Source organism: Anomaloglossus baeobatrachus, chromosome 8, assembly GCF_048569485.1.
Source record: "Anomaloglossus baeobatrachus isolate aAnoBae1 chromosome 8, aAnoBae1.hap1, whole genome shotgun sequence".
Taxonomy (NCBI): domain Eukaryota; kingdom Metazoa; phylum Chordata; class Amphibia; order Anura; family Aromobatidae; genus Anomaloglossus; species Anomaloglossus baeobatrachus.
In genome coordinates, this window is record NC_134360.1 from 226,478,678 (window position 1) to 226,491,484 (window position 12,807).

Consider the following 12,807-nt stretch of genomic DNA (forward strand, 5'->3'; position numbering starts at 1 on the left):
CTGTCTCATCTGCTGCAGATCTAGCAGTTATACAGAGTTCATGAATATGCTGGACTACCTGCAACATGCCAAGTAGTCCTGTAATGATGATCTCCTGCTGATTAAACAGTGATCAAAATATTTTATAAAAACTACACTAAGCAGCCCAGTAAGTGACACATCGCAGGAATCAGGATCTCTGCCCCTATGTTATGCTGTTCTGGTGACAGATTCCCTTTAAGCATGTGTCCAGTATAAGCGATGTGTGCGGTGTGTGTCTGGCATGTGAGTAATGTACATATGACACTGGTTTATCAACTTGATTTTTTTATTTTTTCTGGACAACTTATGAAAACTTCACAGCAGACAATATTTTGTCCATGCACATAGAAAAACCATAATAAATGATTATTATTAGAAGTGATCGGTGTCTACAGCCCATAGTTCTGATATGAGGACGCCGGCTGCACTCACTGGAAACCGTATAATGATGATAATTACAGTCAAAATCATCTGTAGAAGTTTCTTCAGCTTCAGAAAAAATAACGGAAGTCTTACATTTTTTGCATAAACAAGGCAGAAAAGTGCCCTATTTGTACAGACTCTCCTGGTAGCTCTGGACTGTTGGAATCTCAGATTTCACATTTGTGCAGGATGTGAGGGATCAGTGTTTGTTGTGTGACTGCGGCAAGAGGGGCTTAGGGCACATGTCCTGACCGACGAGGGCAAATGTGCAGAACCTATCCTGTGCGAGTGCTGCACGTAGCCATAGTGCGAGTGCTGCTTCTATCCGTAGTGCGAGTGCTGCATGTAGCCATAGTGTGAGTGCTGCATGTAGCCATAGTGCGAGTGCTGCATGTAGCCATAGTGCGAGTGCTGCTTCTATCCATAGTGCGAGTGCTGCTTCTATCCGTAGTGCGAGTGCTGCATGTAGCCATAGTGCGAGTGCTGCATGTAGCCATAGTGCGAGTGCTGCATGTAGCCATAGTGTGAGTGCTGCTTCTATCCATAGTGCGAGTGCTGCTTCTATCCATAGTGCGAGTGCTGCTTCTATCCGTAGTGCGAGTGCTGCATGTAGCCATAGTGCGAGTGCTGCATGTAGCCATAGTGCGAGTGCTGCAGGTAGCTATAGTGCGAGTGCTGCTTCTATCCATAGTGCGAGTGCTGCTTCTATCCATAGTGCGAGTGCTGCTTCTATCCATAGTGCGAGTGCTGCTTCTATCCATAGTGCGAGTGCTGCTTCTATCCGTAGTGCGAGTGCTGCATGTAGCCATAGTGCGAGTGCTGCATGTAGCCATAGTGCGAGTGCTGCTTGTAGCCATAGTGCGAGTGCTGCTTCTATCCATAGTGCGAGTGCTGCTTGTAGGCATAGAGCGAGTGCTGCTTGTAGCCATAGTGAGAGTGCTGCTTCTATCCATAGTGCGAGTGCTGCTTCTATCCATAGTGCGAGTGCTGCTTCTATCCATAGTGCGAGTGCTGCTTCTATCCATAGTGCGAGTGCTGCATGTAGCCATAGTGCGAGTGCTGCTTCTATCCATAGTGCGAGTGCTGCTTCTATCCATAGTGCGAGTGCTGCTTCTATCCATAGTGCGAGTGCTGCTTCTATCCATAGTGCGAGTGCTGCCTTTATCCATAGTGCGAGTGCTGCTTCTATCCATAGTGCGAGTGCTGCTTCTATCCATAGTGCGAGTGCTGCTTCTATCCATAGTGCGAGTGCTGCTTGTAGCCATAGTGCGAGTGCTGCTTCTATCCATAGTGCGAGTGCCTCATGTAGCCATAGTTGCACTCTGAAATGAGATTATTGGAATTCCCCATCATACGCACCATTATGCGGCAGCGGAGGTTGGAGTCGGACGGCGCCAGTTTATTATTGTTTCCGGTCGCTCCCATCAGAATGTGCTGATGAAATGATGAAAAGCTTCACAAACAGCAACAATCTCCATGCCCCGGCTCCTTCCCTGATACACATAATTCCTCTGACCTCGGTGTGTTCACAAACACAACAATAACCAAATTAATATTTCCTGCTCTCCTGCGGGTCATAAAGGGATCAAACCGTAACGAGTCCACAACAAAACAGTAATAATTGCATAATGTCAATAAATACCATTATATAATAACACTGCTGACAAGTATCCACATCCCCACCCAACCGCCATAATGTGCTGGGAAGAAATCCATGCCATAGAGGTATACTCACCCCCGGGGTCCACATTATGATTTTTATCAATTTCTATTTATTTTTTCCATTATTATTTTTTATATATTTCTATGGTATTTTCAAGCCATTTTCTTCCATTCTCTTAGTGGTCACAATGGAAAATATGTTGGCTACAAACATTTTGGATATACAGTGTGTCCAGCCATATCCTGTCCACCGCCATTAACTTGAGAACGGCGGCAGCTATAGGCATAGAAGTGGTGTCTAGGTATAGTAAAGTAGCCATGCGCTACGCAATGAAACCACCTATAGCGCCACCTGGTGGAAAACAACGGAGTTAACATTTTTATCTCGAAAACGGAGCAAGGTAGAGAAAAAAAGTGAATTAAAAAGTTGTAGGGCATCATAAATTCAATACGAATCGACGCCTTGCATACAGAAATGCTATGATAGGAAACCCATGACCCCCCCCAAACATTGAATGCTGGTCACATATATGGCGCTTATTTAACTTTGATGCTCAGTGGCCCCCGTCAGATGCAATGCACATCTGGACTCTGGACAGCATACTGTATCTTGCTGCACGTTGTGCAATATGGTAGGTGACACGTTTGCACAAGCATCTGTGATACGTCGTCGTAGGTCCTGCAATGTTGGTGGAGGGGTCGCATACACCTGCTGTTTGATGTGACCTCACAGAAAGAAGTCCAATGGGGTCAGGTCAGGTGAGCGGAGGCCACGCCACACAGCCACCATACCCAGTGACTTGTAGGAAGGTCTCCATGAGGTATCACTTCACGTCCGCAGCCTTGTGAGTTTTACACGTTCTAATCATAGCATTTTTGTATGCAAGGTGTCGATTCGTATTGAATTGATGATGCCCTACAACTTTGTAATTCACTTTTTTTCTCTATCTCGTTCCGTTGTCGAGCTAAAAATGCTAACTCCATTGTTTTCCACCAGGTGGCGCTATAGATGGTTTCATTGCGTAGCGCATGGCTACTTTACTATACCTAGACACCAGTTCTATTCCTATAGCTGCCGCCGTTCTCAAGTTAATGGCGGAGGACAGGATATGGGTGGACACACTGTATACGTATGACAATAAATCCTACATTATGTATTAATGCTGAAATCGTGTAATAAATAACTTATTGATTCTATTTTTTACAATTCCAAAGTCTTCATCTCTTCGTCCAAACACGGCTCCCGGTAACATGCAGCGCCCCGTCCGTCTCCAGCCGCTGCCGGTGTACTCCTCCTCCGGTAATGTACCCAAAATATCTACAGCTCCCCGACAGAAACACTCGGCTGATGAGGACGATCAACGCTGCAACCGTACGGTGAGAACAATAAGGATAGTGATGAGAGATAGAAACAGTACTACAGTGTCAGTGCGGGAGATCCGGCACCCACCAGGAATACAGATTTTGGGGTTCACTTTTCAGTCGCATGCAAATATTCGTGTCCGGGATGGAGGACACTGTGCTGTTTGCTGCTGCTTTTATTTTGTAATTTCAGCCCAAGCTTCCATAAAATATTCAAATGGAAGGTTTGTTACATAAATGAGATGCAATATTCCGTCTTGTGCCAGGTGCTGCTCCTCTGGACGACCCACCGGGGGACTCGCCTGCTCCCTGGGCATTCTCACTTAGGGGTGTATGTGACGGGGTATGCGACAGAGCAGTAAGGGACACCAGGCCAAGGAACAATCCAAGAAGATTTAATGAGACAGGGAGCATAAAAAATCCAATAATAAAATGGTTCTTTAGAGTCCACACAAAGGAAATAGGTCCGGGGCAATCCGACGCCAAGGAGAATGCAACAGTCCTCAGATGAGTTCCTTAAGTCCGATAGCGTGGCTGAGACAACACAATCCCACGTGGCCACTGATCTCCAGTCTGCAACAGTCCATACACATTCTCTATGATCCAGCCTCAGCCTTTTGTTGCCAGTGGTTTAGACATTAATGGCCGTGTGTTGAGGTATTTGGAGGGCAGCACATTTAGGCTGGGTTCACATGCCCAGTAATCATCAATTATCACTGATCCATTAGCGATCAGTTTGCAAAAAGGTAGTGGAAACGCATCTTTTTTATCCAGACTTGTGGAGTCTATGGACAACGGATCCGTTAACGGATTGCTATTTATTGTCCATTTGTAATGAATCTGTTACAAATGCAAGCACAATAGATGGGTAATGTCACGCTAGGTATGGGGAAGTACCAAGCAAACGGCAAAAGGGAAGGTAAGGGAAAACTCTGTGCCTAGGGAAAGGGGAGATGGTGACCCCTGACCAAACCTACCGCTGGTGGTCGTTGGCTTCCCTCACCACCCTAGATAGGTTCTGCACCTATGTGCCAAGCCGGATACCTGACCCTGGAGTAGACCCAAAGTAGGGAGCGGATAAGATGAGAGCTTAGTCAACCCCACTAACCTCTGGTAAGGGAAACCCTGTGGCTAGGGAAAGGGAAGATGGTGACCCCTGACTAAACCTACCGCTGGTCCCTGGCTTCCCTCACCACCGTAGATAGGTTCTGTACCTATGCGCCGAGCCGGATACCTGACCCTAGGTATCCCTAGTGCTGGGCCCTAAATAGTGAACGTATGGGTTGCGCTCTTTGTCAACCTCACTAAGCTCTAAAGAAGATAACAAGGAGGACACACCTCGAAAATGCATGAACTACTTATTAGATGACTCAGGTAGAAGTTCTGCAAAGTTTTCAGCAACGATACAAAAAAGGAGTACAAGCCACCTGCTTGCAACCAAGGCTTGAATGAACTGAAAATATCACCAGCACCAGTCCAAGAAGGAAGGAAGGGGTATTAAGCACCAAGGGAATGCTGATGGTCAGCAGCTGGGTGGAAGGTGAGCTCCTGCTGGGTCCCAAAAGGGGGAGAGATGAATCCAGCAGGAAAGCTACCAATGAATACTGACAGCAGGAACAATGGAAAGTCAGGGAGCATTCTGCACAAACAAATGCCATGACCTTCACTAGGAGAACCTTCACTAGGAAAACCTTCACTAGGAAAACCTGCACTCGCAGGGGATTGGACCCGATGGCCCTTGAGGTCCCTTCCAACTCTACGATTCTATGGCCAGAAACCACATGACTGTCTGTCACATGTCACACATCCGTGACAAGTAAATAGCAATCACTTAACGGATCCATTGTCCATAGACTTCCATGCTAAAAAAAACGGACCCTACAGAAATCAGTTTCCCAACCGATCCGTTGTAATGGATGACTACAGGACATGTGAACGCAGCCTTAGGCCCCCTTCACACATGCGTGAAAATCACGTACGTTTTTCGCGGACGTGTCAAACGTGCATTTTGTCCTACGTGAGCTGTATTTATGGCACACGTGTTCTCCGTGTGTTATCCGTGATAACACACGGAGAACCGGAACTTTATGCTCACCTGTCTCTGGCGTTGCTGTCTATGGTGCTGATCTACGGTCTGCGGCCTCCCCACTGCTGCTGCTTCCGGCCCGCAGTGGACTAAATATGCAATGAGTATAATGAGCGGGGGTCGACAGCAAGTGACAGCAGCGGCAGAGACAGCAGGGCTGGAGAAGGTAAGTATAGAATTTTTTTTACAACACGTGTGTTTTCTCTGGTGCGTGTCACATGGATTACATCCGTGCGGTCCATGTGCGTGCCGTGTGACACCCGTGATGCCGGAGAAAAACAGACATGCCTACGTGTGGAGCACACGGACACACGGTCCATAGCAATACACGCAGGTGTGCGCAGACCCATTGATTTTAATGGGTCTACATGTGCCCGTGTTTCCGGCACGTGAGGAAACACACCAAACATGTACCGGAGACACGGACGTGTGAAGGGGGCCTTGCACGGTTATACAAGCGGCACACTGACACTGCACATTGTATCACAGGGTCAGATCTTCAGTGTTGTCCCATTAAAAGATATAATAAAAAAATTACAAAAATGTGAGGGGTGTACTCACTTTTGTAACCTATGGTAGATACTGCATAGATAGTTTAGTCTATGTAATATGTGGCTAACACAATAAAGACGCAGACTCATCGGCTGCAGTTGCGATGGTTTCTGAAGACCCCTTAGTTGTTTTTTCTTACCTTCGTTTTCCCAGACAGACAAGGAGATCCTGAGAATCCTGCACAGCTCGGAGCACACCACGGCGGGGATATCGCCTTATCGGCTTCCTATCATTAACAATTTTGTGACGCCTGTTCCACCACCGCCCCAGAAGCACCCTAAACTGGCAGTGAGCTCCACCTCCAGAAGGAGGCGATACCGGCCTACCGCCGCCCCGGACGGGCCTGACGCCCCAGCAAAGGTAGGAAGAAACCAAAGCATGCAGGAACCTCAGCTCAATGTAAGGCCCTGTGCGCACGCTGCAGATTTACCGCGGGTTTTGCCGCGGAATTGCTGCAGAAAATCTGTCTATCATTGCTGCAATCATTCCCCAGCAAATCTTATGGGTTTTAAAAAATGCTGTGCGCACACTGCGGTTTTTTTATACCTGCGGATTTACTTTCGGATTTTCTGGTGCGGAATTAATGAGCATGTCGCTTCTTTTCAGCAGGTACCTGCGGTTTTTGCCATAGATAATGGTAAAAATCCGCGGGAACCAGCTTACGGAAAATCCGTTGTAAATCCGCAGAAAAATCGTGGCAAAAACGCGGGTGTGGTTTTACTGCGGGTGCGGGATTCTTTCAGAGGGTCTGTTTTTTTCTTAAGAAAATGGCACTTTCTAGTGCGCACATAGCCTAAGGCCCTGTACGTACACTGCGTTTTTTTTTATACCCGTGGATTTTCCACTGCGGAATTAATGTGCATGTCACTTCTTTTCTGCAGGTACCTGCGTTTTTTGCCATAGATAATGGTAAAAATCCACAGGGACCAACTTGCGGAAAATCCGTGGTAAATCCGCGGTAAAACCGCATGTGGATTTCACTGCGGTTTTGGTGTGTTTTTTTAACCGCGGGCGCGGGATTCTTTAAGAGGGTCCGGATGTTCTTAAGAAAAAGGCACTTTCTAGTGCGCACATAGCCTAAAGGTCATTTTTACCATACAGTGGACAACCCAAGCAACAAAGGTGAATTTTTTTTTTTTAATTTTTTCACCATTTAACCCTTAGTGCTATTCTTTTTTTCTTTAAAAATTTAACTTTTTAGTGCTATTCTTTTAATAGAGCATGAGGGTATAGGGCATTACACAGGGATTCCCTCTTTTTTTTTGCCATGTTCTGCCCCTTCAAACTCTGCCCTGGGCATTATAAGAATATTCATGCCGCCTTGAAGCCTCCATTACACAGAAATCCCAAAATATATTCTGCTTCACACAGAAAATAAATCTACAGCTGAAATCCTGACACTTCTTTTTCTCCGGGGCAGATGCTGGTCGAGGACTCACCTTTCCAAAAAAAATTAATTCCTTTAAAAAAATGAGGAGAATTGTATGATAACAACTGAGTGAGATTATCACAGTTCCCCGGAGGCGGTGATCTGGGACAGAACCCGGCGGGTGACACGTTGTGATGTTATACGGCGGTGCCAACTATGGCGGTGATTTACCGATGAAACCATCTGATTTATCTCCCGTTCTCTCTAGGATACTGGAAAATTTCATAAAACGTCCTTGCACAGTAACGTGAAGATTACCATGGTTTACCGGGGAAAAAATGTGCATTTATCACACGAAGATGATGACTACAGGGACGAGATCAAAGTCTTCCAGCAGCACTGCGGGGGCGAGAACCTCTGCGTTTTTAAAGGAAAACTCCTAGAAGAAGGTGAGAGAAAGCAGAAACCTAAAACGTGAGCCGGTGACATGTCACTCAAACATATATACACATACATGCAGGAAATATACACATTTATACACATTACACACAGATGAGAAGGGTATAAATAGATTTTTTTCTTATCAAATAACAAAAAAAACTAAAAAAAATGATGTGTGAATAGACCCTAAAATCATACAGAAGTAAGAAACAATTGCACTATATTTCCTTTACACCATTTACTGATTCATTCAAGGTAGCTGGAGACATATGCTCTCATTGAAGATTTTATTCTCATATACTGTATGAGGAGACAACTTTCAGGAAGATATGCAAGAGTGTCTGCCCATTCCGGTATTACATCTGCTCTTATAGCAATACATTCAAATGAAAAACCGCAAAAAAAATCATGTATCATTCAAGCTTTGTGACATAAATCTGGTAATTTCCATGCCCATCAGATAACGGAACTTGTCCTTTACAATACTCTCTTTTAGAAAGTACATAAATCATCCAGACATCCGCTATATTATCCAGACAGAAATAACATACATAAATCAGTAGATACAAATAATAAATACAGACAATTAAGACAAATAAGATTACTATTACAATGTTCTCTACTGACAGTTATTTAAAAAAAACTGTATTATGAAAATGTATTTATTGTAATTGTTTTTGTACGATTATTTTTTTTTTTTTTAGCAGGGTTATGGAAAAAAACGTTTTGGACTCTCTTTAGATTTTTTTAATCTATATTGTACTGGTAAATACATCTGTATTTTAGATATCAGTTACAAGATATGCCATTGTGAGGTAAATCCTGGGATATGAAGAGGAATTATGACTAGAAGTCATAATTGCTCTCATCACTCCCTGGCAGTGCCCCCCTCCCTCCTTGTTCCCAAATGTCCAGCATCTGTGAAGGTGTCACATCCCACTTACACCTCCAACAGCCATCTCCTCTGATATGGAGATGAGATGATGTGCGGACAATGGACACAGGATGGCTCCCTGCCGTCACCCTGTAACAAGAGTTGTATCTCATTAGCAAGGCTTGGAAGTAGCCAGACAGAACGACTCCAGTAAAAAATGGTTCATATCTCGCAAGCCATATCTCCGATAAATATGGCAACCATAAAAATGGTGTTTGCGCAGGCGGACGATGCTGGCACACCTTTTTTATGGAAGGGGGAGCTTGGGAAATGCCCCAGGCGTGATATCAGCCAATGGGGAACTGGCAGACAGGTCATGAGTCCCCTCGTTCTGTAGCTAAATTCATAACTGTCACAATGAGAGCATTGGCGTCCGCCTACGACGCTCCCAGGCAAAGTTATGGCCAATATCCCCTTTGCTGGATAATTCTGATCCATGCAGGGGGAGTGGCAGTGCTTCCCTGTGAGGTCACTAAGGTAGGAGGGGACCTGGATCTGCCCAGGTTGATAACCCTACTTCGGCCATTTTCCAGTGTTCTTCTGCTCGGGGGCCTGGTTGGGAAAGACCTGTGAGGAAGAATCCTAGAAACCTGGTCTACAGCGCCCCCCTGTGGCCAGACACACAAGGTAACTGATGTAATTGTATACCTGTTTGTAACCCATGCTTTATCTGTAACTGTACTCTGACATAACTGTATATTCTGTAGATTCCCTATTGTATATATTGTAGTTTCTAGTGTGCTTTAGGCGATTAAATTATATAATTAATCTTGGGCTGTTCTGTTATCTCGATCTTGAATCCCACGTCTGTGTGTTCGGCTAATAGTTACCGTAAATCGGTTGGTGGCAGCGAGTTGTGCCAAGGATTATTGTGGGGAGGCCAGTGAGATTCGGGGAGAGTTTATATATTCCGCCCGCGGAGGTCGGGGGAATATATACCCTACTCTCACCGGGGACCCTTCAATAATCGGCATAAGTAGTATAGCGGCCTCCTTGCTTATTGTCGGGCAATTCCATAATTGGCCTGACTATAAGAGGGGCGCTAGAGAGCGCGTCACGTGCTCTGTCTGTCGGTCGGGAGGTATAAAGGAGGGGTGACCCCCACTTGTTACCCCCCCGATTGTGACGTACTGGTAGCCAGCGCGGGGGATTTCTGAGTGACCCCCCCCCGGTGGTTTGTGACATATTGGTGGCAAGCGGTGGGATCGAGATAATAGTGTGTGTGAGTGTGAGACCCATACTCCCAGACACTAAAGACTGCCTGCAGCAGCTGTGGCTGCTGGGGTCTTCAGACTAGCTCAACACTAGAGTGTCAGAGTGCAGATACTGTAAGGTGTGTGGAGGCATCAGGTGTCAGTTCTGTGTCAGTGACCAAAAGTCTGCAAGAATGGCTGAGAGCACCAGGAGCAAAGCCAAAGGAATGGCCGATGCTAAGGCCAGAGACGATGAGGAGGTTGTCCACGAGTCCTCCAGGAGCTCGACGCCAGAAAACAGCTCTGCAGAGGACATGGCACAACCGGGCACTGCTGGACAAGATGAGGAGCAGCTCGCCCAAGGGTCCTCAACGAGCCAGATGCCAGCCCTCCGCTCTGCCATGGACAGTGAATCACCAGGCTCCGCAGCGGGCCGCAGATCACCACGTGCCATTCCACCGAGCCTGGGAGGCTCGGATAGCCTTCTTCAAATGGCTATGGCCCTACGCCAGGCTGGAGACCGGGAGGGCTACAAGGAACTCATGGCCGAGCGTGAGCGGCAAGCAGCGCGTGAAGAGCGCCAGGCAGAGCGTAACTACCAGCTGCAGCTAGCTCAGCTCCGGCCCTCATCAGCCACCCGTGACCTTCCAGACACCAAACTTCCAAAGGTCCGTGTTGAGGACTTCCCAGTGCTGGAGAAGGATGGAGACTTGGACTCTTTCTTGACTGCTTTTGAACGGACTTGCTTGCAGCATCATCTGAACAAGGACCAGTGGGCCAAATACCTGACCCCCCGTTTAAGGGGTAAGGCCCTGGATATCCTTGGGGACTTGCCTGCTGAGGCGGATCAGGGCTACGACACCATCAAGCGGGCCCTGATCCAACAGTACAACCTCACCCCGGAGTCCTACCGCAAGAAGTTCCGGACGCTGCAGAAGGGACCAAAGGACTCCTGGGCTGACCACCGGCGGGCACTTGCCCGAGCTGCCGACCACTGGACCCAAGGCCTGCAGCTTTCCACCGGACCGGAGATCCTGGACTTGTTCATCACGGAGCAACTCTTGTGGAACTGCCCTGAGGATCTCCGCCAGTTCATCCGAGACCAGAAGCCAAAGGGATCCACGGCTACAGCTGCCCTGGCCGATGACTACACCAACAATCGGGCTCCTGAAGCCAGGAGAGCAGCCACCAGCAGCACCTGGAGAGGGGGTAAGATGAACTCTGCGACTGCCCCACCTGCCCCTAGACTGCAGGGGGTGTCCCCCTCAACTCCCCTCTCCAGGCCCGTGGCAGAACCAAGACGGTGCCACCAGTGCAACCTACCTGGACACTTCAAGGCCATGTGCCCTCAGCGTCCCAAGGCCCCGGCTCCGTCCCCATCCCAAGGGCCGCCCAAGGTGTATTGTGTGGGTGGGGGTGGTGGTAGGTCCCTGGACAGCTTCCAACCTGTCACCGTCGGCCAGTCTGTGACCATAGGACTGCGAGACAGCGCCTCGGAGGTGACTCTGGTGCGGCCTGAGATGGTGTCCCCCCAAGACTTGATCCCTGGAAAAACCCTCGCTGTCTCCGGGATTGGAGGCATTGACCCGGCGCTGCCTGTTGCTGACATTTATGTGGACTGGGGTGCAGGGCGAGGGGTGAGGGAGGTGGGGGTAACTGATCGGATCCCTGCAAACGTGCTACTTGGGACAGATTTGGGGCAAATAACCTCCCAGTTTGGCCCCGCCCCAAAGGCTGAACCTTCAGCCAGTGCTGACGTGCCTCCGGACAATGTTAATGTGTTATCTATGAATGATGTAAGGGAGGAGGGAGTGAACTCTGATATTTCTGCTTGCACAGACACCATAGACACACACGCAGCTGCAGCTGTGACAGGGGAGGGGGTCAGAGAAAGGTGTGACCATGCCTCTACAAGTAACCAGCCTGTGAGCTGGGATCTGTTGCCCTCTGCAGGGATAAGCAGAGAGCAGGGTGCTGCAGGGGGAGGACCAGTGTGTGGGGTGGGGGCTACCACAGCAAATGTGGGGTCCCCAGAGATTTCACAGCGGGGTTCTGTTGCTGCAGAGGGGGAACAGGCAGGTGAGATTGGGGCCGGTCCAGGAGCGGAAGTGCTCCCAGGTAAGATCTCGGTGCAGGGTTCCCCCACAACCGGGGTGTCAGGAAGCCAGGTAGGTCTGCCTGAACCGGCGACTTGGTCAGGAACGGAGGAGGAGCAGGCACGACCCACGGTCGCAGCGGCTGTGGCCGCTGTCACCCGCAGTGGGAGTGCTGGAAGCCAAGGGGCCTCCCGGAGGTCCGATAGCTCTTCCCCTTCTGACCAAGTGGCAGCCGAGTCAGGTGGAGGCCAGGACACAGGTCCCGGGGTACTGACCGAAGATGTGACAGTCTCGTCGATTCTGGCCACATCTGGTCAGGGGTTTCAGGCAGCGTTAGAAGCTGACGACAGCCTGAAAGCTCTAAAGGAGCAGGCGGCACAGCCTCCCTCGGACCCGGAGCGAGTGGTCTGGGACCAAGGACGGCTGTACCGGGCCACGGTCCAGCAGGGTTCACCGGAGGCGTGGCCCAGGGACCGACAGTTGGTGGTACCCTATCCGTTCCGGACGGAGTTGTTGCGGATCGCACATGAGATTCCGATGGCCGGACACCTAGGGATCGCTAAGACCAAGGCCAGGTTAAACCAGCATTTCTACTGGCCAAAAATGGGGGCCGATGTGGCTGCCTACTGCCGTTCGTGTGAAACCTGTCAGAGAGTGGGGAAGGCGGG

At 48.7% G+C, this 12,807-nt stretch overlaps 1 protein-coding gene across 3 annotated transcripts in view; it reads left to right on the forward strand.

The window, feature by feature from the left end:
• Positions 1-12,807, forward strand: part of ERICH3 (glutamate rich 3) — an 87,993-nt gene that overhangs the window by 43,702 nt on the left and 31,484 nt on the right. For all 3 annotated transcript variants that reach the window (XM_075320304.1, XM_075320301.1, XM_075320302.1), the window contains exons 6-8: positions 3,322-3,483; positions 6,260-6,466; positions 7,744-7,924. In XM_075320304.1, the coding sequence (XP_075176419.1) occupies positions 3,322-3,483; positions 6,260-6,466; positions 7,744-7,924 (550 nt within the window). The remainder of the gene's footprint in view (positions 1-3,321; positions 3,484-6,259; positions 6,467-7,743; positions 7,925-12,807) is intronic.